At 37.8% G+C, this 24455-nt stretch overlaps 1 protein-coding gene across 5 annotated transcripts in view; it reads right to left on the reverse strand.

The window, feature by feature from the left end:
* The window catches only part of SOGA3 (SOGA family member 3), a 45667-nt gene that overhangs the window by 7140 nt on the left and 14072 nt on the right, over positions 1–24455 (reverse strand). For all 5 annotated transcript variants that reach the window (XM_047733234.1, XM_047733236.1, XM_047733235.1 and 2 more), the window contains exon 5: positions 1817–1888. In XM_047733234.1, coding sequence (XP_047589190.1) covers positions 1817–1888 — 72 coding nt within the window. The remainder of the gene's footprint in view (positions 1–1816; positions 1889–24455) is intronic.

The raw sequence follows: 24455 nt of genomic DNA on the forward strand, positions 1-24455 counted from the left end.
TGGGAGATGAATATATAAACAGTACAATAGGAGGCTGGCAGTAATCTAAGAATCGATGGTCCTCAACCTTGACTGAGTAATAGAATCATCTGCGGACTACTTTATAATTGAGATCTCCCATCCAAGACAGTCCTGCTCAATCCACTGGGGTGGTTTTTGAAAAACTACAGGTAATAATCTCTGAAAATAAATGAACTGGAAACACTAGCAGGGACTTTAATGGCCACAACAGCACACTTAAAATTTCCCAGGTGTTTGGGCCAGGAAACAAAAATAGGTGGACCGCAATGTTTCTTGATTGTTGTAAGGTCCCAGGTCCCACTGGGAAACCCATGAAAGGTGTGGATGTCTTTTACAGAAAGGTGCCCACATGTGCGTAGAGTGGGAGGGTCACAGAGCTACAAACTCTTAGATGTTCCTGGATAAGAGAGTATTGTTGCAGAAATAAGTAAACTTTAACATGGGAAGTATAAGAATAGGCCAAATGTGAGTTTTAAAAGAAATAAACTGCTTATTAAAGCTGACTTAGGATTTTAGAACAGGGAGAATATAGCCCCTTCTCCATCAATGAGGTGGAGAAGAGAATTGACAGCAACATGTGAAATGACCCATAGCAAAATATGTAGAGAAGGTGGCTACAGTCATGGCAAAGACAGAGTGAGAAAGCTACAGTGACAGAGCATCTTTGAACCTAGTAACACAACAAAATGGAGTAAGGCTCTGGCTCTGAGACTCTTTGGGACTTTTGAACTGCTGACCCTTCTTGATATCCTTGTGCCAGGACCAGGAAAAAAAGTTAACCAAGAACAGAGCAGAGAGAGAGAAGAAAAGGGAAAATAAACATTCAAGATGCTGTGTTTTATGAGATGCCTGGGTGGCTCAGTCGGTTGAGTCATCTGACTCTTGGTTTCAGCTCTGGGCACGATCTTCTAGGTTGTGGGATGGAGCCCTGCACTCAGCTCTGTGTTCAGCTGGGAGGCTAGTTAAGATTCTCTCCCTCTGCCCTTCTCCCCACCTGTATGCTCTCTCTCTAAAATGAATAAATAAATAAATCTTTAAAAAAAATTTAATAAGTTGTGTTTTTAAAAAAATTGAGATCAACTTTTCCAAATTTTGGATATTTCAATATCGCTTTAGTTAAAATTATTATTTAATGAGAAAACAAATTGTAAGAATAAAAAAAAGTATGTTATAGTATGCAATTCCAACTGATGCATGCAAAAGTCAATAACTAGCCAATTTTTATGAAGAGCCATGATGTCATTTCTGCCCCCAAATATTTCCTCTTCTGTTTTAAAACCTCCTCCATTACATCTATCAGCACCTCTAGGCATCTCTTAGTACATCCCTTAAGTTTTATTTTTATTCATTTCCTTTCTTTTGCTTCCCTAATCACTGGCATAGAGAATTACTTCTTCTACGGCCTTATCACAAGCCTCTCCCACCCCTCACCATCCCTTCCTACAACATTTCTTTCTCTACTCACTCCTGATGCTATAGGAACAGCCATTCTCTTGACCTTATTAATTATGAATGAAGATGATTAGCACTGTGCGTACAGTTGTCAAACATAGTAACACATAAGGTACTAATAACATTTTAAGCAATAATAGGTTTGTTAGTGTTAGCTTTATAAGCAAAGACACTGAGTGCTTTATTCTACCTCTATCTACAGCTACAGAATGGAGAGGCATAATTAAAAAAAAATTTTTTTACATGAGTGTATCTGGCTACTATGTCCACTTATAGATGTAGCTTATTCTTATATACATTTAGAAGTGTTTGATACACTAGTTGAAATTTTATTTCCACATACCTCTGTGGGAGTCTGTTGAGTCTTTTTTTCAGATTTTGGCAGATCTTTGCTTCCTCTTCTTTTTAAGGATAGCTGAAACAAAGCACGAACATATTTAGTTTGGTAAACTATTATTTTAACTCCATTTTATGGTCTCAAAAGTGTCTACTGTCATATGACAAAATAAAACCAAAGAAATTGTGTTAGTTCAATCATCATCCAGAAGAAAAAAAAATACAAACCAGATAGAATTTCATGTATTTTTACCTAGGACTGGGATACACTTTTCAGTAGATGAGTAAGTGGCAACCATCTAAATAATTTAAGGAAACCCACTGTGAAACTGCAGAAAACAACTTGGATAAAATTTAGACCGATGACCCAATATACCACCTATTCCAAACAAACGCAAATCCTTGTTAGCATTCCTCTCACCAAAGAACAAAAAGGAATAGGGTATTTCCAGTTGAAGGCAGGTTTTCATAAGCTTGTAAAGACAAACTTTCAGAGGATTTATGGAGAATTTGAAGAATTTTGCTCTTTCCTCACCACACATCTCTCCAGACAAATACAATGCCCATACACATGTATATAATATAATACAATAGGGAATCGTTACAGTGAACTGGAGAGGACAGGCTCTATCTAAGGAATGGGCTGAGAGGGAATTAGCTGCAGCTTATTGGTGTCATACAGAAATGTGGGCTTTTTCTAGAGAAGCTAGAAATCTGGATTGTTATGTACTGGTTGGCCAGATTGAAATTCAGACAAACAACACTTTTTTTTTAAGATTTATTTTTATTTTATTTATTTATTTGAGAGAGAGAGAATGAGGAGAGAGAGAGCATGAGAAGGAAGAAGTCAGAGGAAGAAGCAGACATCCCGCTGAGCAGGAAGCCCGATGTGAGATTCGATCCCAGGACTCCAGGATCATGACCTAAGCCAAAGGCAGTTGCTTAACCAACTGAGCCACCCAGGTGCCCTGACAAACAATACTTTGTAAGCAAAAAAATACAGAGGGTCTGTCTGTATGAATACCTACCACATACCTCATATTGAACGTAATATCCAAATATCAATTAAACTGTGCGCACATCATCAGGAAGCTCATAATATACCGTGGGAGACAGAGAAGCAAACAATTATTGTACAAGCTGGGAAAGGCCAGGCTTTAGGTTCTGTGTAATAGTGCTTTGTCTTACTGTGGTATTACCACCATCAGAGTAGTACTTGGCACAGGGCAACTATTGGAAAAAATATTTACTGAACTAATGAAACATATTCATGATGACTATATTCAGAAAATATGAGGTTCTGGGGTCAAAGAGGAAGGTGGGGGTGTAGACTGAATGTAAAAGCAGGAACGGAGGCTTCATGGATCTGCAAAGATCTCCACGCTGCATTTTTCCCGTGTTAATTTCTAACCCATATCCCGTGTTAAATGCAGGCATATGGTCAGGTCCAGAAGGCCGGGGAATATATTGCTGCAACTGCTTTCGGTATGAAACTCGGTATGAAACTCAGACTAGAGCCAAATGAATGGCCTGTGGGCTTATTTATTTCTACTTCTCTACAGAAGTAAAGATGTTCTCTATGTTGCTTGCATAATCTTAGAAACAAAGGCTGTGAGGACTGCTTCGCCATAACCAAAAGTGGTTTGGGAACCAATCAACAAAAGCAGTCCCAAGAAAACCCCCCAAAATAGTAAGCTGAACTAGGGAATCCCAGAACAGTCTGTTTAGAAGCTGCCTACAAAGAAGCACCCAAATTCGTTTTATTAAATATTTACTGAATGCTTTTATTTTCAGTGTATTTTATGTTAATTTACTGCTAACTAATGTACTTTATATGGCACCTGTGATACAGTAATGATAAAACCAGCAGAGTCACTGCTCATTATGAGTTTCCTAATTTATTGGCAAAGGGTCTATTCAGTCAGCAATTTAAAACAGTGTGATGAAAGCAATGATAATGTAAAAACAATAGAAACTGGCAATGATTGAACACTAATTCATCTCTAACACTTTACATATATTATCTCAATTAATTCTTAAAATATTTTATTTATTCATTTGAGAGAGAGAGAGCATGAGCAGAGAGGAGAGGCAGAGGGAGAGGGAGAAGCAGACTCCCTGCTGAGCTGGAAGCCCAAAAGGGAGACATGTAGTCATCCGAGTCACACCCAGGCACCCTTAAAACACCACTTAGATTTAACAAGCTCTTCAGGTGATTCTTATGTATGATAAAGTTTGAGAAGGGCTGGTCTAAAATTACAGTTCAGTAAGTAGCAGGATCAGGTTTTGACCCAAGTATTTTTTATCTTTATATACTAGGTCATAAAGGAGAAAGGCTTAAGCCAGTCTGGAACTGGAGATGGTGTGGGGAGCTAGGGAAAATTTCCAGAAAGAAGTAACTTGAATCTGGTAGATGAAGAGTCAGCCAGCTGAAGACAGAGAAGAGGGGAAAGGCTTAAGCCAGTCTGGAACTGGAGATGGTGTGGGGAGCTAGGGAAAATTTCCAGAAAGAAGTATCTTGAATCTGGTAGATGAAGAGTCAGCCAGCTGAAGACAGAGAAGAGGGGAAGGGAAAAACAAAGCATTCCATGTAGAAAAACCATTTCTGGGACACATTTCAGCAGGTCTGTAACAAAATGTGAGGAGAGCAAATGATGCTGATGGCATGAATCAGATCTCGAAGGATACTGAATAAGGTTGTTGCAAGCAAAAAGTATCCATAATCAGATTGTCATAGAAGAAATACATAGACACAAAAGTAGAAGTCCAAATGGCCACAAGGTAAAGGGACATCATGCAAGGGAAATGAGGGAAAGTAGGCTCTAAGATTCTGAGCACTTTTTTGAGTGGGCCTTTATTTTTCATTCATTCCATAAATATTTGTTGAGTTCTGCCATATATACTATACTATCCTCCCCACCAAAGAGCTAACTGTTTACAGTGGGTAAGAGGATGTAGATAATTAGCTAAAACTGTAGACAGAATTAACGAAGAGCAATGGATGAAGAACAAACAAAAGATTCAGAGGACAAAGAGGCAACTATAGTTCCAGATCCTGAGAGATGAGAGAAAATCATCTGAGGTGGCTGATCTTTGAAGGCTGTACAAAATTTTGACAAAAGTAAAACCAAAAAAAAAAAAAAAAAGAAAGAAAAAGCAAGGATTCAGGGGAATAGGTGTGCCCTTACAGATTCACTGACTTCAGACAAGAAGTAATGGGGTCAATAAGATCGATAAACCATTGGCCACACTAATCCAAAAGAAAAGAGAGAAAGCCCAAATTAAAAAAATTATGAATGAAAAGGGAGAGATCACAACTAACACCAAGGAAGTAGAAACGATCATTAGAAGTTATTATCAACAGTTATATGCCAATAAGCTAAGCAACCTAGATGAAATGGATGCATTCCTGGAAAACTATAAACTCCCAAAATTGAACCAGGAAGAAATTGACAACCTGAATAGACCGATATCTAGTAACAAGATTGAAGCAGTGATAAAAAAACCTCCCAAAAAACAAGAGCCCAGGACGTGACGGATTCCCTGGGGAATTCTACCAAACTTTCAAAGAAGAAATAACACCTATTCTCCTGAAGCTGTTTCAAAAAATTGAAGCAGAAGGAAAACTTCCAGACTCTTTTTATGAAGCCAGCATTACCCTGATCCCCAAACCAGGCAAAGACCCTACCAAAAAGGAGAATTTCAGACCAATATCACTGATGAATATGGATGCTAAGATTCTCAACAAGATCCTAGCAAACAGGATCCAACAGAACATTAAAAAGATTATCCACCATGACCAGGTGGGATTCATCCCTGGGTTACAAGGATGGTTCAACATTCGCAAAACAATCAATGTGATAGAACAAATCAATAAGAGAAGAGAGAATAGCCACATGGTCCTCTCAATTGACGCAGAAAAAGCATTTGACAAAATCCAGCATCCGTTCCTGATTAAAACGCTTCAAAGTATAGGGATAGAGGGAACATTCCTGAACTTCATAAAATCTATCTATGAAAGACCCACAGCAAATATCATCCTCAATGGGAAAAAGCTTGCAGCCTTCCCGTTGAGATCAGGAACATGACAAGGATGCCCACTCTCACCACTCTTGTTCAACATAGTATTAGAAGTCCTAGCAACAGGAATCAGACAACAACATCAGTCAACAACAGAACACTCATGAAAGAAATTGAAGAAGACAGAAAAAGATGGAAGATCATTCCATGCTCTTGGATCGGAAGAATAAACATTGCTAAAATGTCTATACTGCCTAGAGAAATCTATACTTTTAATGCCATTCCGATCAAAATTCCACTGGTATTTTTCAAAGAGCTGGAGCAAATAATCCTAAAATTTGTATGGAATCAGAAGAGACCCCGAATCGCTAAGGAAATGTTGAAAAACAAAATAAAACTGGCAGCAGTAGATTTCAAGCTTTACTACAAAGCTGTGATCACCAAGACAGCATGGTACTGGAATAAAAACAGACACATAGACCAGTGGAACAGAGTAGAGAGCCCAGATATGGACCCTCAACTCTATGGTCAAATAATCTTCGACAAAACAGGAAAAAATATACAGTGGAAAAAAGACAGTCTCTTCAATAAATGGTGCTGGGAAAACCAGACAGCTATATGTAGAAGAATGAAACTCAACCATTCTCTTACACCATACACAAAGATAAACTTGAAATGGATAGAAGACCTCAATGTGAGACAGGAATCCATCAGAATCCTAGAGGAGAACATAGGCAGTAACCTCTTCGATATCAGCCACAGCAACTTCTTTCAAGATATGTCTCCAAAGGCAAAGGAAACAAAAGCGAAAATGAACTTTTGGGACTTCATCAAGATCAAAAGCTTCTGCACAGCAAAGGAAACAGTCAACAAAACAAAGAGGCAACCCACGGAATGGGAGAAGATATTTACAAATGACAGTACAGACAAAAGATTGATATCCAGGATCTATAAAGAACGCCTCAAACTCAACACACACAAAACAGACAATCATATCAAAAAATGGGCAGAAGATATGAACAGACACTTCTCCAATGAAGACATACAAATGGCTATCAGACACATGAAAAAATGTTCATCATCACTAGCCATCAGGGAGATTCAAATTAAAACCACATTGAGATACCACCTTACACCAGTTAGAATGGCCAAAATTAGGAAGACAGGAAACAACGTGTGTTGGAGAGTATGTGGAGAAATGGGAACCCTCTTACACTGATGGTGGGAATGCAAGTTGGTGCAGCCACTTTGGAGAACAGTGTGGAGATTCCTCAAGAAATTAAAAAATAGAGCTTCCGTATGACCCTGCAATTGCACTACTGGGTATTTACCCCAAAGATACAGATGTAGTGAAAAGAAGGTCCATCTGTACCCCAATGTTTATAGCAGCAATGGCCATGGTCGCCAAACTGTGGAAAGAACCAAGATGCCCTTCAATGGACGAATGGATAAGGAAGATGTGGTCCATATACACTATGGAATATTATGCCTCCATCAGAAAGGATGAATACCCAACTTTTGTAGCAACATGGACAGGACTGGAAGAGATTATGCTGAGTGAAATAAGTCAAGCAGAGAGAGTCAATTATCATATGGTTTCACTTATTTGTGGAGCATAACAAATAACATGGAGGACAAGGGGAGATGGATAGGAGAAGGGAGTTGAGGGAAATGGGAAGGGGAGGTGAACCATGAGAGACTATGGACTCTGAAAAACAACCTGAGGGTTTTGAAGGGGCGGGGGGGTGGGAGGTTGGGGGAACCAGGTGGTGAGTATTAGGGAGGGCACAAATTGCATGGAGCACTGGGTGTGGTGCAAAAACAATGAATACTGTTACGCTGAAAAGAAATAAAAAATTAAAAAAAAAAAAGAAGTAATGGGGGTAGAGACACTACAGAGCTCAGGGAGAAGGAGACACTTTTAAAGCACTGAGGTCAGATTGTGGAGCTGAGAAATTTAGACTTTATCCTGTGGGCAATGTTAAAATGAGCCCTCTAAATTAATATCGGAGAAAGGCTGAAATCAGGCCATCCTTTCCTAAGAGGCATTTTCTATTTTACTTTTATTTGAATATCACTCAAGTGAGGTGTCAAACCCAAAGCTCTGAGAAAAGATTTCTCCTTGACGAAAGGTAAACTGCCTGTAAGGCGCTTCTAACTCAAGTACCTTCAAGTATCACATTTAAATGTTCGATAAATATTTAATCATCTTTTCATATTCCCGTAAGCTTTTATTAACTTTCTGACTCTAATAAAACAAAGACAGGACTCATTTGGGTAGAGAAAGTTGGAGAACTAATATAAGTCCACTTTCTCTCTGTCTCTCTCTCTCTCTCTTTTTTTTTTTTTTCAAGATTTTATTTATTTGAGAGAAGGAAAGAGAGAGGGAGAAGTAGACTCCCCACTGAGTGGAGAGACCAATGTGGGGCTCCATCCTGGGATCCCGGGATCATGACCGGAGGCCAAGGCAGACGCCTAAATGACAGAACCACCCAGACACCCCATAAGTCCAGTCTCTTTCTTGTGAGTGTAAATTTCCATCACCAACTCCCCACCCCATCATCCTGTCCCACCTGCACGCATGAAATCCAGGAAAGAATTCAGACACGAGTTCAGGGAAGCTGTTTGGGACACCAGAATTAAATCTCACATTTTCATATTTGTTTTCAAAGTAGGCTTTTCAGATGGCTCTCTAGATAAAAGTGTTGGAAGCATTTTCTTGTCCACATCTTAATTCTTTTCTTTCCCAGGCTCAACTAGTCCCAAAGAGGCTGCTAATCTTTTTCATCCATAGGAAGGCCAGGAATTAGAAGGTTTTTCCGAAAAAAACACATGCTTGCACAGCAATGATAGAAAATGGATTGTTCATGTTCTAAAAATATTTTGAGACTGCCTTTTCCCCCCTCTCAATTGAAATCTGGTCTACTTCTTAATATGTAGCATCTTTATGTTTTCAGCAATTAAACAACAAAGAAAAACCTGTCTAAAATGGTACTGAAAGACATGATATGTATGAAAGCCTCCTATGTTTTTGCTAAAATTGAAGAGATCCATTTGTACAGTGATGAAATCAAGAAGGAAACTATAGCTGTATTAATATCTAGGATTTACTGAGCACTCACTGTGCGTCACGTGCATTTCTAATCTTTTAACATGTAACTACTCATTTGATCTTACAACAGACTTAGGAGGTTGACACCAATTATCTGAAGCACTCAAAGGATAAATCATTCAGCTAATAAGTGTTAGAATCAGGGTGTAATTTATCCAGCTTCAGCGTTCTTGTTCTGAATAATTACATTACAGTGTTACACCAAAGGAAGAAAAGTACAGGACTGGATTATCCCTGAGCATGTTCTCTATGCTGTCACACCACTGCTGCCTGGGCTTGGGGCCCTAGTTTACATACATTACACACAAGCAATATGTTTTTTCTATTTTCAACATAGGGTTCACCAGCAGTGACATACACACCCACACTCATCCTCTAAATTTCCAGCAATGTTGGGAAAGAGGCATGGGGATTTCCAGTGGAAGGCTGGAGGAAAACCGAGACGCAGGAACTCTGGCTCTGGCTCTGCTGCAGTCTGAATATTTCTGTCCCACTCCACCCTCCGTATTCATATGTTGAAATCCTCATGGTCAATGTGATGATGGTATTTGGAGGTAGGGTCTTTGGGAGGTGCTTAAGTCATAAGGGTGGAACTCTCATGGATGGGATTAGTGCCCTTACCAAAAGAGACCTAGAGTGCTCCCCAGCCCTTTCTGCCTAGTGAGTATACAAGTCTGCAGCCTGGAAGAAGGTCCTCAACTGGCCACGAGGGCACAAGTCTGATCTCAGACTTCTAGGCTCCAGGAACTGTGAGAAATAAATTTCTGTCGTTTATAAGCTACCCAGTATGTGTTTTGTTATAGTAGCTCGAATGGACTAAGACAGGCTTCAACCCATTTTGAAGGGAAACAGGAGAGGCTCTAGAAGTCTTCCTCCTTCCCTCCTATTGTATCCTTGACACCTACCAGAGAGAGTGCCAGAGCAGGGGCCGGCAATAGCACCCAGAGATCTTGCTCATGACCACATTCTCCACTCTCTCCCTTAAAAGGGGGACGCAGGGGGCGCCTGGGTGGCTCAGTGGGTTAAGCCGCTGCCTTCGGCTCAGGTCATGATCTCAGGGTCCTGGGATGGAGTCCCGCATCAGGCTCTCTGCTCAGCAGGGAGCCTGCTTCCCTCCTTCTCTCTGCCTGCCTCTCTGTCTACTTCTGATCTCTCTCTGTCAAATAAATAAATAAAATCTTTTTAAAAAAAAAAGGAGGGGGGGGGGAAGCAGGATCCCAAGCTTTATACAAAGACATGATCTTGGGGGGGCCAAAGGGAATGAGGGTGAAGGAGGCAGGCTAGGATAATCAGGTCATGCCGTTCTGTGCAAAATCGTCCTGCAGCTGGTCGTCTCATTCAGAATCAGAGCCACACTTTACGAAGGCCACAGAGACCTTGATCACACACTGCATTTATCCTGGTAATGTCTTCTAAAGGTTGCATCAGGTTTCAACCCAGACCAATTAAAACAGATTCTGGGGTTAGGCCCAGGTATTTTTTTCAGAATTTGCAGGGTGAGCACAATGTACTCTGAGAACCACTGCTCTCCTGCCTGACTAGTCTGCCACCCCCCACCTCCAACAAGCTCTTGTGCCTCATCTGTCACCACACGCACCCCCGCTTTCCTGGTGCTCGTGTCACAGACATCCTTGTGGTTCTTCAAACATGCCAAGCGTGCTCCAAATAGGGGCCTTTGCTCTGCCCACCAACATTCTTCCTTCCTATGCTCCCGTACCCACCCCTGCAAATTCTTCAGGGTTCCTAACCAGAAACCTTACCCAACCATTTCATTGGAGATAACAGATAACACCATATAAAATAACCCCCTCTACTCTCTTGCTCCATGCACTGGTTGTCTTCTAACTTTGCTTTATTTTCTCCATAGCTCCTTTCGCCTCTGACTTGTATATTTGATTCATGTCTAATCCTCATTCTGGACCGTGAGCTCTACCCACAAAGGAACTCTGTATTCTTTGTTAGAGGTCCACCTGGTACAAGGTCGTTGCTCAGACAGCATCACCTGAATGAAGAAATGACCACTTTGACCTTAATTCTTACACGGATTTGTTTTTTGAAGCATTATAACCCAAGCACTTGGTAGAAGGTCAAAAAATAAATAAAAGTCCATTTAAAGCTTGCAAAAATAAAAATGTCTCATTGTTTTCTACAGAAAAGGTCTGAAGAGCAAAAAATGAATGTGCTGGAAAGTATTTACAGTGTGACATATGATATATTTTCACTGTGCTCTAATCCTTTTCTTGATTTTTTTTACCAATCCCATTTTCCCCAGTGTCAAAAATTAAGATTCTGGATCTCAAAATCATTTTGGAAAGGATATCTGGTACCAACACTCTGATGGGCTGTCAGCTTTTGTGGCTTCTACTCATCAGCTCCTCTTACAGAATTTCTCTTCTGTCCCTGGCCATCAAGGTCTCCAGAGCCTGGGCTTCTCTTCTCTTCCTGCCTTCAAGCCCAGGTCACTAGGACTCTTCTCCAACTTGTCTTCTAGAGTGCTCTCTCTCTGCTCTCAGTCACAGAGGGACCAAGTCAGTGACTGGCCCAACTCTTTCACTTTCCCTAGCCTTGGAGAAACATCAGTGTGATTATTCTGATGGGAACAAAGTTGCTTTCCATGTCATCTCACTCACTAAAGGTCTACAAAAACTAGTCTGGAAATTATGGGTATAAAGGCAACTAACCTTTGAGCCCCAACTACTGTCTGTTATACATTAGACTTCACACCTTTTTTAAGTGGTTAAGGCTTTCCACAGTAAGATTCTTCACAAAACTGGTTGTATTTTCCCCCTCCCAATAGGCAGGCCATTTGCAATATGCCCCATTAAAAGGCAAAGTCTATTTCTGTGCCTCTTCAAACAGGGCTGGCCCTTTGACTTGCTTTCAACAATAAAATGTGGTGGGGAGTAAAGTGTGGTAGCAGAGGTGACATGCTAGTTCTGACACTACCCTCAAGGATCTGGCACACTTATGCTCACTCTCTCTTGGACACAGGCTGTCTCATATGATAAGTCTAGGACAGCCTGCTAGGTAGAAAGAGTCACATGGCCTAGTTACTCCCATTGTCCTAGACAATAGCCAGCAACTTCCAGATACAGAGACTTGATTGTCAGCTGTTACTGACCAAAAATAAATGCAGGGACCCAATTAAGACCAAAATAATCCATATAGAGGACCACAGAAATTAAGTAAATAGATAATTATTGTTTTAAGCCACTAAATTGTGGGATGGTTTGTTACACAGCTAAAGCTGATATATTTACCAAATATTTATCATCATTGGAATTGAAAAAGCCCCAGTTGATATTTATGGGGAAAAAAATCTCCTATTTAAAATTCCAGAAAAGCAAAAGATTCACATAAAAGATCAAGAAAAAGAGTTGAAGGGGGTTCTCAAACATAAGAAAAAAATAAAGTTCAATGTATTTTCCTTGTTTCTATTCTTCTCCTGCCTTTGTCAATATTTTGATTCCATAAAATATTTTTTTAATAAAACTGAACTTTAAATAAATTATTATAAAGGCTCACCTTCCAGTTCCAGATTGCAGATTGCAGATTTTTTTAATAAAAGTAGGTGTTCAGTTAGCACCAAAGGTGTGATATGAGTTAAGAGCTAATAAAGTTCATCCTAACAGTCAGGCTTATTACAGGGTCTGGCTCAGCACATTTTTGAAGTTAACACACCTGAACTTAGCTTTTATTCTTCCTTTTCAGGAAGAAGTGATGTATACACATTTACAGTGTTTCCCTAGATATAGGTTTCTTATTTATATGTCAGTTCCACCTTTAGTTTATCAAATTTTGATTGTCCTTTTGTTTCTGTGAATTTCCCAGGCAGAGGAATAAAAATAACTTTAATTTTTTAAGACTTTCTTCTTATGTTTCAGAAGTGAAACATAAAGAATTTAAAGGAAGCTGTACCCAGAAAATCCTCAACTGTAATGTAGGATTAGATTTTTCAAATTTCTACTGATCATTAGTTAAGAAGACCCAACTTTGGAAAAGGACAGAATGGAGAACAGCTTGCTAATAGCGCATAAGTGTTTTTACACTGGAACTCACTTTTCATGATTAGTACAGTGAAATTCAGGTAAGCCAAAAAACTTGAACAGCAAAATATTCAACTTCACCCCAGAAAATGTAAGAGATCTTAAAGACCATGGGATATCAGAGAGAGAAAAAAGAAAGAGAAAAAGAAAATGGAGGCTCTTCTCATTAATGAGTTGTTGTTATACTATAGGACCAGAGGAAGTGACATAGTGAGGAAGCTGGAGTTGAAGTTGTAATAGTTGGGTTTTATAAAATATCTGTGAAGAATATCTGTTTAAAGTTAGGACCCAAAAGGAGCGCCTGACTGGCTTAGTTGGGAGAGCACTCAACCATTAATCTCAGGGTCATGAGTTCAGGCCCCAAGTTGGGCATGGAACGAATAACTGCCCGCTTTCTATTGTGTGCTTCATACCATATGATCAAAACAAGATCCTCAGGGAGAATTAGTCTCGGTATTCTCCAAACTACTCTAGGACCCTCAAGGGGCTCCAGGTTACTGGCAAGAGAGTTTCTAATACAAGAAATTCTCTTGTCATTGTAGAAACCCTCTTTCAGAGTAGTGTATAGGTTTTTAGTGGGTTTTCCAAACTACTGATGGTAAACGGATCCCAAAGTAAGACCATCTTGCTTTAAAAAAACAAAGACAACATAGTAAGTGCTTCTCTGTTATTTGTGTCATGCAAATAACATGCAAATGCATCGGAAAGATTCACACAAGCAAGGGGAAGCTCTCTCAGTTAGACTTACTTCTTTAAGTCTGAAAACCTGGTTAATGAATTTTGAAGTAATTGTTAAAAATTATTTTATGGGGGCACCTGGGTGGCTCAGTGGGTTAAAGCCTCTGCCTTCGGCTCAGGTCATGATCCCAGGGTCCTGGGATCTAGCTCCACATCCAGCTTTCTGCTCAGCAGGGAGCCTGCTTCTGCCCTCTCTCTCTCTGCCTGCCTCTCTGCCTACTTGTGATCTCTGTCTGTCAAATAAATAAATAAAATCTTTAAAAAAATTATTTTATGCCTTAGACCCTTTATCCGCAATAAATATATCCTCACTATGCTATGAATGTCATGAGCACATATAGAGCTTTCTATTCCTTTCTAATTTGCTCTAGTTAATGAACTGAGATCTAAGTGCCGTTGCATTTAGCAACTAAAATGCATTTAGAAAATTATGGCTGGACAGTAATAGCAGCGCCTTATGGCCTTTTTCTGCCCCGAACTAAAGTAGGAAAAAATATACTGCAGCCAGCATTTATAAGCTGAAATGATGATTTGTCTAGTCTTTTTTATATTGTGTCTCAACAAGCTTCTACCTTATTAATACAGAAGTTTTTGTACTAAGTTCAGAATCTTGGAAGAAATACGCTTAAAATACCATTGGCGTGCCAGGATCCTGAGGGGTGAGTACTTAGGTACTTTAAAATGATTCTTTATACAATTATACATACATTTAAGATATTTTGTGATAAAATTTTAAAGGTCAGAGTACTCAATCATTTCTGAAATGTACTGAAAAGGAGTAGTTGTTAGTTCCTGGAATAATTCCTAGACTAGGTTAAAAAGTTATAGCCCATAGTTGTGCTTTAACATTTTTGGAATTGTTGCCAATTTTTTAAAAAATGTGGACAATTTACATTCTAAGAATCAAGATTTCCAGCTTCACTTGAAAAATGGGAAGACCTGGTAATGTTAGGTCCTGATTATGGCATGTCATCCTTGGGTTGGAACTAAATATTGAGACATACAATATTGAGTTTGCCCCATCAGCCTTACACAAAGAGGTTCCTTCATTTATATAAATGTTTGGCCCCTAGTGACAGTAAAATGTTCAAACTCTGCCCTGGATTGCTAAGGTCATGTATGTGGAAGGTGCTAAGAAAACCAATCTTCCATTCAGCACCCTACAGGAATCCTTTGTATACTACCTAGTCTCTGCCGGTGCTTTTCCAGAAGCTTGTTCCCACATGAGGCAGGCAAGCCAATCCCTTTACATGGCTCTAATGGGTAAAATGTCTGTATTTCGATCCCGAATCCACTTAAAGTTAAAAATGACTCACAGTGGGGCACTTGGGTGGCTCAGACAGTTGGGTGTCCAACTCTTGATTTCAGATAGGGTCTTGATCTCAGAGTCATGAGTTCAAGCCCTGTATTGGGCCCCATGCTGGGCATGGAGACTACTTAAAAAAAAATTAAAGTGATTCAAGTAATAAATCTATCTTATATTTTGGGTGCCTGGGTGGCTCAGTTTTTAAGCTTCTGCCTTCAGCTCAGGTGATGATCCCAGCATCCTGGGATGGAGTCCCACATCACGCTCCCCGCAGAGCGGGGAGCCTGCTTTTCCCACTCCTACTCCCCCAGCTTGTGTTCCCTCTCTCTCTGTCAAACAAATAAATAAAAATTTTTTAAAAAAGTCTATCTTTTCTTCTATATTAAATCCCTCCAAACATTGGAAGAGAGCAATCACATGTCAAGTATTTTCTTCTTCAGCCTATATATACATATATATACACATGCGGCAATTTCTTCTTCTTCAGGATATATGTATACATCCACACTCCCCAGTTTTATAAGCATTTATTATATGACATGGTCTCATATCTAGCTTTGGGTCAACTAAACTCCCTAAGCCTCTTTTTGTGTAAATAGCTATGAATATATTTCTGTATATATTCTCTATATACACAAAATGTATGTGTGTACATTTTTACAAATCACATCATAGGACATCACTTTTATTCATATTAAATTTCATCTTATTAGTGTGGGTTTTTTAGCACTCTCTTATGTTGACATCATTTTGATTTTTTGTTCTGTCTTTGCCTGTATCTTTCTTGATTGCTACTAAGGAGGTTTCTGCTCAGTTATTGTTTTGCTTTCTTTTGTTTTGTTTTTGCTTAGACATTCTTTAGTGTATAATAGGTGCTTACTAGAGACATAATTAAATTACTTGAAACAAATGACATAAGAAGGAAGACTGAGTTAACTTGCTGTAACAAATTTATGAAAACATTGATGAATAAACCAGGACAATCACAATCCTGTAGTCTCTATCATATACCAAGTAAGTAAAAATCATGAATAAAGTATGATTATAGAATATTTTCTCTGCAAATCTTAAATGGATTGGAAAAAAATCTGTTTCCATGGTTAATTTCAGTAATAACTATTCCTGAGAAACTGGCTCTTTTCCGTTTTTAAAAATAGAGAAAGTTGGGGAAGAAGTAATTTTTTTTCCTTCAAAGTGATATCATTTAATTAATTAATTAATTATAATTTAATTTTTTATTTAATTTATTTAATTTAATTTTTTTCAGTGTTCCAAAATTCATGTTTATGCACCACACCCAGTGCTCCACACAATACGTGCCCTCCATAGTAATTGGTTTAATTAAAAAAATTACATAGTATATTTAAAATGGCAAAGAACTGAACCCAAGCTTTTAAAATGAAATAACACATCCATGGAGTGTGTTTTATTTGTACATGTATGTTCCCATTCACCAAACAAATGAGTATGAGTCTGTGCACAGGTCTGTGTGTATATGTGAATATTTGTATACATGTCTTGGAGCATGCATGTGTATATACGTATGTGTGCTTGGTCCTGGAAGGCATTTCAGCATATCGTAAACCCTGCTCAGTGAATTCTAAAACACAAGGCCAAACAGAATCTCTGTAACTTTTATCTATAGATCAAACACATAACCTGAAATCTATTATAGATATCACTAGAGAACACGTTTATTGAAATCTTACAATCTGATTTTACTTCATATTAAGAGGTATTGTAATGTCCTTTGGAAGTGTATTGTATTTGACCAAATGAGTCAGTCCATTTCTAAGTAATTTTGGAATAAATGGACAATCACTAAATTTCTGAAATTCTAATTTGAACAAAAAGAAGTACCATTTTCTAGGGTAAATGAATTTGCTTAGTCCCTTGATATAATGCTCAAGAATATACACATGTGTACACGCATCTTTTTTAGACATGAGAGCAACTTAACAGCTATGCATATAGTAATGCCTTTATAAATAATAAATAAGCACCTGATGGGAATACACACATGAATATAAGAGCTTGAGATACAAGTGATATAAAAATAAAATATTCCATATATTAAGGAAGTTATGGAAAGTAATCACAGATGAATCAGGTTCATTTCCTAAGGTATTATATTTTAAAGAATAATTGCCATTTACATTGTTAGTCAAACAGAAAGAATATGGGGCTAATAAAATATGAAGCTATCAGTTTCTTCCTATTTAAATATGCTTGAAGGCAAAGATACAAATATAGATGCAGTAACACTGGAAACTAAAGTTAACAGTCAAGCATTTTCCAGAATCAAGAAAAATTTCCCTTAATAGCAGTATCAATGGAATTCAATGAAGAAACATAACGTATCTTATACATAACCTTTACTGTCTGAAACAGTAGAAATGGAAACACAGACCAAACAAAACCAGACACTCCTAATTCTTAAAATGTTAAACACAAATTTACCATATGACTCAGCAATTCCACTGTTAGATAAATACCCAAGAGGAATGAAAACCTACATTCGCATAGGATGTACACCTATAAGAAGAATATTCTAGAAGCATTATTAGATATAAAATAGAATACATATAGAAGAATATAATAGAAGCATTATTCCTAATAGCTCAAAATTGGGAACAACTCAAATGTGCATCTACTGGTGAATGGATAAATATGGATAAATAAAATATGGTATCCATACAATACTATACTATTCAGCAATTGTAAAAAGAAGGAATGAACTACTGATATATGACGTGACATGGATGAGCCTCAAAAACACTATGTTAGGTGAAAGAAGCTAGACATAATAGACAATACTGTATGATTCCACTTACATGAAATGTCCAGAAAAGGCAAATCAATAGGTAGAAGAAGTAGATTAGTGGTTGCCTGGAGTAGCAAGAAGGAGGGAAGAAATGGGGATTAACAGTAAGTAGGCATGAGGGATCTTATAAGGTAATGAAAATGTTCTAAAATTAATTTATTGTAGTAATTGCATGCCATGGAAAATTTGCTCAGAGATCACTGAAGTGTATAGTTGGAAAGAGTTAAGTATATGACATGCAAAATGTGCCTCAATAAAGTTATCAAAAAGCAAACCACTTGGGCAGCCAACACTTCTATATCCCAGCCCTACTTTCTCTCTCTAATACATGCATAAATATTGCACAGATACTGTTTTATCATGTATCTGGAGAAAGGGTCTGGCTGATTTGTAATCAGCAACTCTCAGGTTGTCAGAACTACAATTCTCCAATACAAGTAGGAGCCAAGCAGGGAAGGAGCTAGATGATTAACTGTGCAATGAATCATGAGATAGGTTCTTTTACAATCCAGGGCTTCATGGGTAGAACCACAGGCAGAAAAGCCTTGGGAACACCCAAATTGGGGTTTGTTGGTTTTCACACACTACTGATAAAGAAAAGAGTATTTTTCTAAGATTCAACTTTTCCCCATAGTCAGCATGCCTGAGTGCTGCAGTAGTAGACTTTCTCATATTCCTTCCGATCAGGCCAGAACTAGATAAATGTCTACCGGCCATCAAACTTTCTATTGGAGCTGTGTGTATTAAGTTGTGAGATAGCTTTGGATCTGAAAGCAAGTAGTGAGAGGGACTACGAACTAGTTACACAGTGAGTGTATCTTGAGACAACACTGAATTTAAAAGGAAAGTTTGACATTCAATGGTATTTCTTTTTTTAAGAAAAAAAGTAGAAAAAGAAATAGAAGTACAATGGATAAAGGCATTTCAGTGGGGGAAAGGATAGTCTTTTCAAGAAATGGTGCTGGGACCACTGGAGATCGATATGCAAAAAGATAAATTTAGATGCCTAACTCACAACATACACAAAAGTTAACTCAAAATGGATTATAAGCCTGAATGTAATCGCTAAAACTTGTAAAACTCTTAGAAAAACAGTGGAGTGATTTTCCTGTAGGTTAGGCAGAGATTTCTTAGAAGTGACACCAAAAGCATATGCGATAAAAGAAAAACATTCATAAATTGGACTTCATCAAAATAAAAAACTTTTGCATTACAGAGGACATCATAAAGAAACTGAAAGGCAAGCAACACAGAAAACATTATAAATCATACCTCTAATAAAAAAAAGTATATCCAGAATATATATAGTTTAGATATATTTTTTTAGAGTTTAAGCACAATGTAGGGCTTGAACTCACCACCCTGAGATCAAGAGTTTAACAGACTAAGCATCCCAGGAACCCCCAGAGTAAATAGAGTTTAAATTAGAACCCAGAAATAAGTAGACAAATAATCCAATTTAAGTGAAAAAAAATTGAATAGATATTACACAAAAGAAGATACATGAATGAAAAAAAAGCACAGGAAAAGATGCTCAACATTATTAGGGAAACACAAATTTAAGCCACAATGACATACTGCTTAATGCTCAATAGGACAACTATACCAAAAAAGATAAGCAATAAGGGTTGGCAAGGATGTTGATAAACTGAACCCTCCTTTGCTGGTAGAATGTAAAATGGAGCAGGGGCTCCCAGGGCCGCTCTGTCAGTTAAGTGTCTGACTCTTGATCTAAGATCAGGTCTTGATCTCAGGGTTGTGATTTTAAGCCCAGTGTTAGGGACCACACTGGGGATGGAGCCTACTGAAGAATGAGGAGGAGGAGGAGGAGGAGGAGGAGAAAGAGGAGGAGGAGAAGAGGAAGAGGAAGAGGAAGAAGAAAAGGAGAAGAAGAAGAAGAGGAAGAGGAGGAAGAAAAGAAGACAACGGTGGCAATCAAGTGGTACCTTACCAATTAAAAAAAAATGGTGCCGCCACTTTGGAAAACAATTTGGCAATTTCTTTAAAAAGTTAAATATAAATTCATCATATACCCATAAATTTCTTTTAGATACCTACCCAAGAGAAATCAAAACATAGGTCCACACAAAAACTTACATGTGAATGTTCATAGAGGCATTATTCATAAAAATGGGAAAAAAGTAATACCCATCAACTGAAGAATGGATAAATTAAAATGTGATATATAAATATAGCTACATATATATGTGTGTGTGTGTATATATATATATATATACTTTTTTACATATATATACACACATAATCAAATGTTATTTGCAAATAAAAAGGAATGAAGTACTGATATAAAACATTATTCTCAGTGAAATAGCCAGATACAAAAGGCCAAAAATTGTATGATTATAACTGTATGACATAGTCAGAAAATATAAAGTTATAGATTTAGAAAACAGATCAGTGCTTGACTGGGGTTAAGAGCGAGAATAGGAGGTCACTGCAAGGGAGCATGATAAATAAAGTTTATAAAATTGTATTGTGGGGAAGGTTGCACAACTCTGTACACTTACTAAAAGTCATTAAACTGAATACTTAAATTCATGGTATGTAAATTATACCCCAATAAATCTGTATACAATAAAATGTATTGGGGTAAACTAAGAAAAATGTATTCAGCTAAAGAGAAAGGGAAAAAACCAAAAATCTATGTTTGAAAACTACTCTGGAAAACAGAAGGCAGCTTTAAAAATATTGTTTTCTTTTTTTTTTAATATTTTATTTATTTATTTGACAGAGACACAGCAAGAGAGGGAACACAAGCAGAGCAAGTGGGAGAGGGAGCAGGGAGCCTGATGTGGGGCTCGATGCAGGACTTGATCTCAGGACCCTGGGATTATGACCTGAGCGGAAGGCAGACGCTTATTGACTGAGCCACCCAGGAGCCCCAAAATACAGTGTTCTTAATGAGATAATGAACATGGCCTCTATGAACTAAAAATAGAAGGTCATAGACAAGATTAAGATCTGAAGACTAGGAAGCTGTTGGGAATAAGAAAACTCAGAGGACACTAAACTTCAGTGCAAGAATTAGGGAGTCCCTGGGTAGCTCTGTTGGTTAAGCATCTGCCTTTGGCTTAAGCCATGATCCCAGCATCCTGGAGTCAAGTCCCATATCTGGCTCCTTGACTCCCTGCTCAGTGGAAAGCCTGCTTCTCCCTCTCCCTCTCCCTGACACTGCTCCGCAACCACCCTGCCCCCATGCTCTATCTCAAATAAATAAATAAAATATTTTTAAAAAGAATACATGTATGTGTTTGCACATGTAACCTTGAATTTAATATAAGAATTAAATTTTGCACTGGAGTCTTCAAAGACCACAACTGACACAGCAGAAAATTAACTCAATGATACTGAGAACAAACTTGCGAATTTGTCCAAGGACACAGATGAAAAGGACCAAAAAAAAAAAAAAAAAAAGGTGAAAGGATGAGTAGTAGTAGGGGTACAAAGTGAAGAAAATAAAGCATGTGTGGTTGTCAAGCCTATACTCAAGAAAGCTTCTTTGAGATAATTAACAAATAAGTATTCATTTTCAGATCTACATTTTTGTACGTATAACCAAAGACCACCGCCTAGATACGTCCTGATGATATTTTTGAACTGGTTATTCTCCTTAGTTATTCAGACTCATTCTTGCCCCTTCTCTGTCCTACTCTGTGTTTCAGGAGGCTTACCTCTGCATACTTTTTTACCTATGCTACCTTTCCTGCCAGTTGCCTTCTAGTTGGGTTTGGCCAATTGAAGTCACTGCAGAAATGCTGAGGGATGGGAGGAGAGTCTAAGGCACTTCTCCTCACTCCCTCACTTCTTCTTTTTTCTTTTCTTTTAACTGTTCTTTTATTTTTTTTTATTTCGTTTTAAAATTAACATATAATGTATTAGTGGTTTCAGAGGTACAGGTCTGTGATTCACCAGTGTTATACAATACCCAGTTCTCATTATATCACATGCCCTCCTTAATATCCATCACCCAGTTACTCCATCCCTCCCCCCGCTCCCCTCCAGCAACCCTCAGTACTCCCTCACTTTTTCAACACTGTATCTGAGCAGTAGCTAAGATACATTCAGATGACAGTTCCCCCTCGGTGGACCGTCCTCCACAGTCCCAGGAACACCATTTCCTCAGCAGCGTCTTTATATCTAGGGGTAGGGAGGGTTGCCAGTCTTCTCTGAATGCCTGACCAGCCCAAATTAAGAGTATGTTCTCTGAATCCTGCCCAACCACTGTAAGTAATCTTAAATATATGATCTATCTAGTTGACTTTCCTTTCCTACCAGAGGACCATGATTGATACAAAGGGTAAAGAAAAATATCCATAACTATGTAGAGAGAATATAATCTGACCTACAAAGGAATCAAAATCAGGCCAATCTCATATTTCTCCACTGAAAAACAAATGCCAGAAGATAATGGAACAGAATATATAATGTGAAAAGAAAAAAATTTCACTTGCTAATGCCATTCTGCCATTTCTGTGTGAAGTCAGCCACATGCTATTTTCAAAAATACAAAGAGTCAAGAAATAGAACATCTACAAATTTTTCCTATAAAAAAGAAAGTCAAGATCATTATCTAATCAAATTAAAGATTATTTAAAACTGAGGTTTCAAAAATGTAGTTGTGGTTCAAAATCACTGATAGTGTAAGTATTGAAACTGGAAGTATATTGTTTGAATTACATATGAAGCAAAAGATATTCTTTAAAACAAAACTATATACTATAACAGTAAGTAACAGTAAAAATCTTAGTTTATAATCCTATGTTAAATTAACAAAGACCAAACAGTAATCCAAGAAAGAATTCTTAATTCCTTGTTTTATTCTTGAATTTGATGATTAGAAAAATTGAGAATCATAAATGTATTACCGAAAAAACTCTTAAAGTCAATACTAGTAGAATTAAAAATAGAGTAATTACCTTCCAAATCATTGCAGAACATATTTATTCTATTTTAAATGTAGCCATATCTCTAAAAGAAGTGAATCTGATAGCTTTATTTTATCCTCAAAAAACAATACTTTCCATAAAACAGACCATCCTAAATAGACAGATGGTTATCATTTGATCAAGTTCTATGAAAATCTTTTCTTCCATATGCAAGAAGGCAGTAGATACAATTACATACCAACATATAAGTCACTCATTATGCCCTTGAATACAATAATCAATTGGGCTGTCTAATTATTTCTGCTTTTATTCAAGGTTCCTGGCCAACATAATGGTAAGAACTTTTATTTTGTGAAGGAAAGAAAAAATAATGTAGTTAATTTTATTAAACACTTACCACCATTATTAATTGGCTAGACAAATTGGAAATAACTGAACTAGCCAGCAGATGAGTATAGAATACTTTGAATTTTTAATTTTAAGCACCTCTGAGTTGAATCACACTGAATATAAATGGCTCCATTAAGTGAAATATACAAGTATAAAATGGAAAATGTCAGGAGAGAAGCTAAATGACATCTTTAAATGTCATCTTCAAATGTCATTTACCATCTGGATAAAGATCAGTTTAACTGACCCTGAAATGTAAAAATGGAATTAGAATGGAGTCATCAAATAAGTGATTGTATTTCCATTAAAATGCAATGAAGTCTAAAATCTTCAAGATATAACTGAATTTTCAATTTAGAAAAGACTTCTTAATATACGGTGAAATTGCTCGTTATATTTACTCAGATGTAACACAAGTATTGGAAAACAAAGGAATTGAGTAAATTCTAATTTAAGAGCTAAAGATGGGGAAAAAAATAATAAAAACCAAGAACACGTACGAGGAGAAAGGAAATGTACACGCGCAGCAGATGAGAAAAGATAAAACAAAGACGATGATAAAAACGCTTCCAATCTAAGAGCTAAAGATGAGCTCCTCTGATAGCAATCACATCTTCCTAAACACCTCTTCTCTTGCCCAAGCATTTAAAAGCATTTACAGTTTTTGTATATATGTCTTTCTGTGAATTAAATAGAAATATGGTTCCTAAATTTGGAGAGCACAGAGTTATCTTTGGAGTCACTAAAAGGAACAAAACAATCTAAAGTGTCTTGTACTTGAATACAATAGCCCTTCTCTCTCTGCTAAGATGTTTCTCTTTAAGAAAAATATTTATAGAGCAGCAGAGGTAGGAGAGACATTCACCCAGACAAATCAGCGGTCAGCCCTGTTGGGGAGTGTGGGGACAGACAATCTAGCTGCAGTGTCTGCATGTCCCTTCAAACCTCTGCCAAGGTGAAGTGCTGGATGGTGAAGTGGTCGGGTCTCATAACATGCCTCATGGATAGAGGGAACAGGACACGTGGAAGAAGTTAGAATGGCTTTATAGTGAAGGGACCTATAAAGAAGAACTTCGTGGTCGTGGACACTCATGGGGAAAGATAAAGCAGAAGTGTTTCAAAGCCTGTGTAGAAGAGTTGGAGTCCTGGCTACATCTCAAATTTCATTCTCATGGACTCAAACATTCTTTCTAAGAGTTAAGTCTTAATCAGAGAATCTAAAACTATGTGATAATGACAAGAGCATCTGATGTCTGCACCACCTTAGGGCTTATAAGGCATGCCACATATATTCTCTTCTGCTGTC

The sequence above is a fragment of the Lutra lutra genome, chromosome 6 (genome assembly GCF_902655055.1).
Source record: "Lutra lutra chromosome 6, mLutLut1.2, whole genome shotgun sequence".
Classification (NCBI taxonomy): domain Eukaryota; kingdom Metazoa; phylum Chordata; class Mammalia; order Carnivora; family Mustelidae; genus Lutra; species Lutra lutra.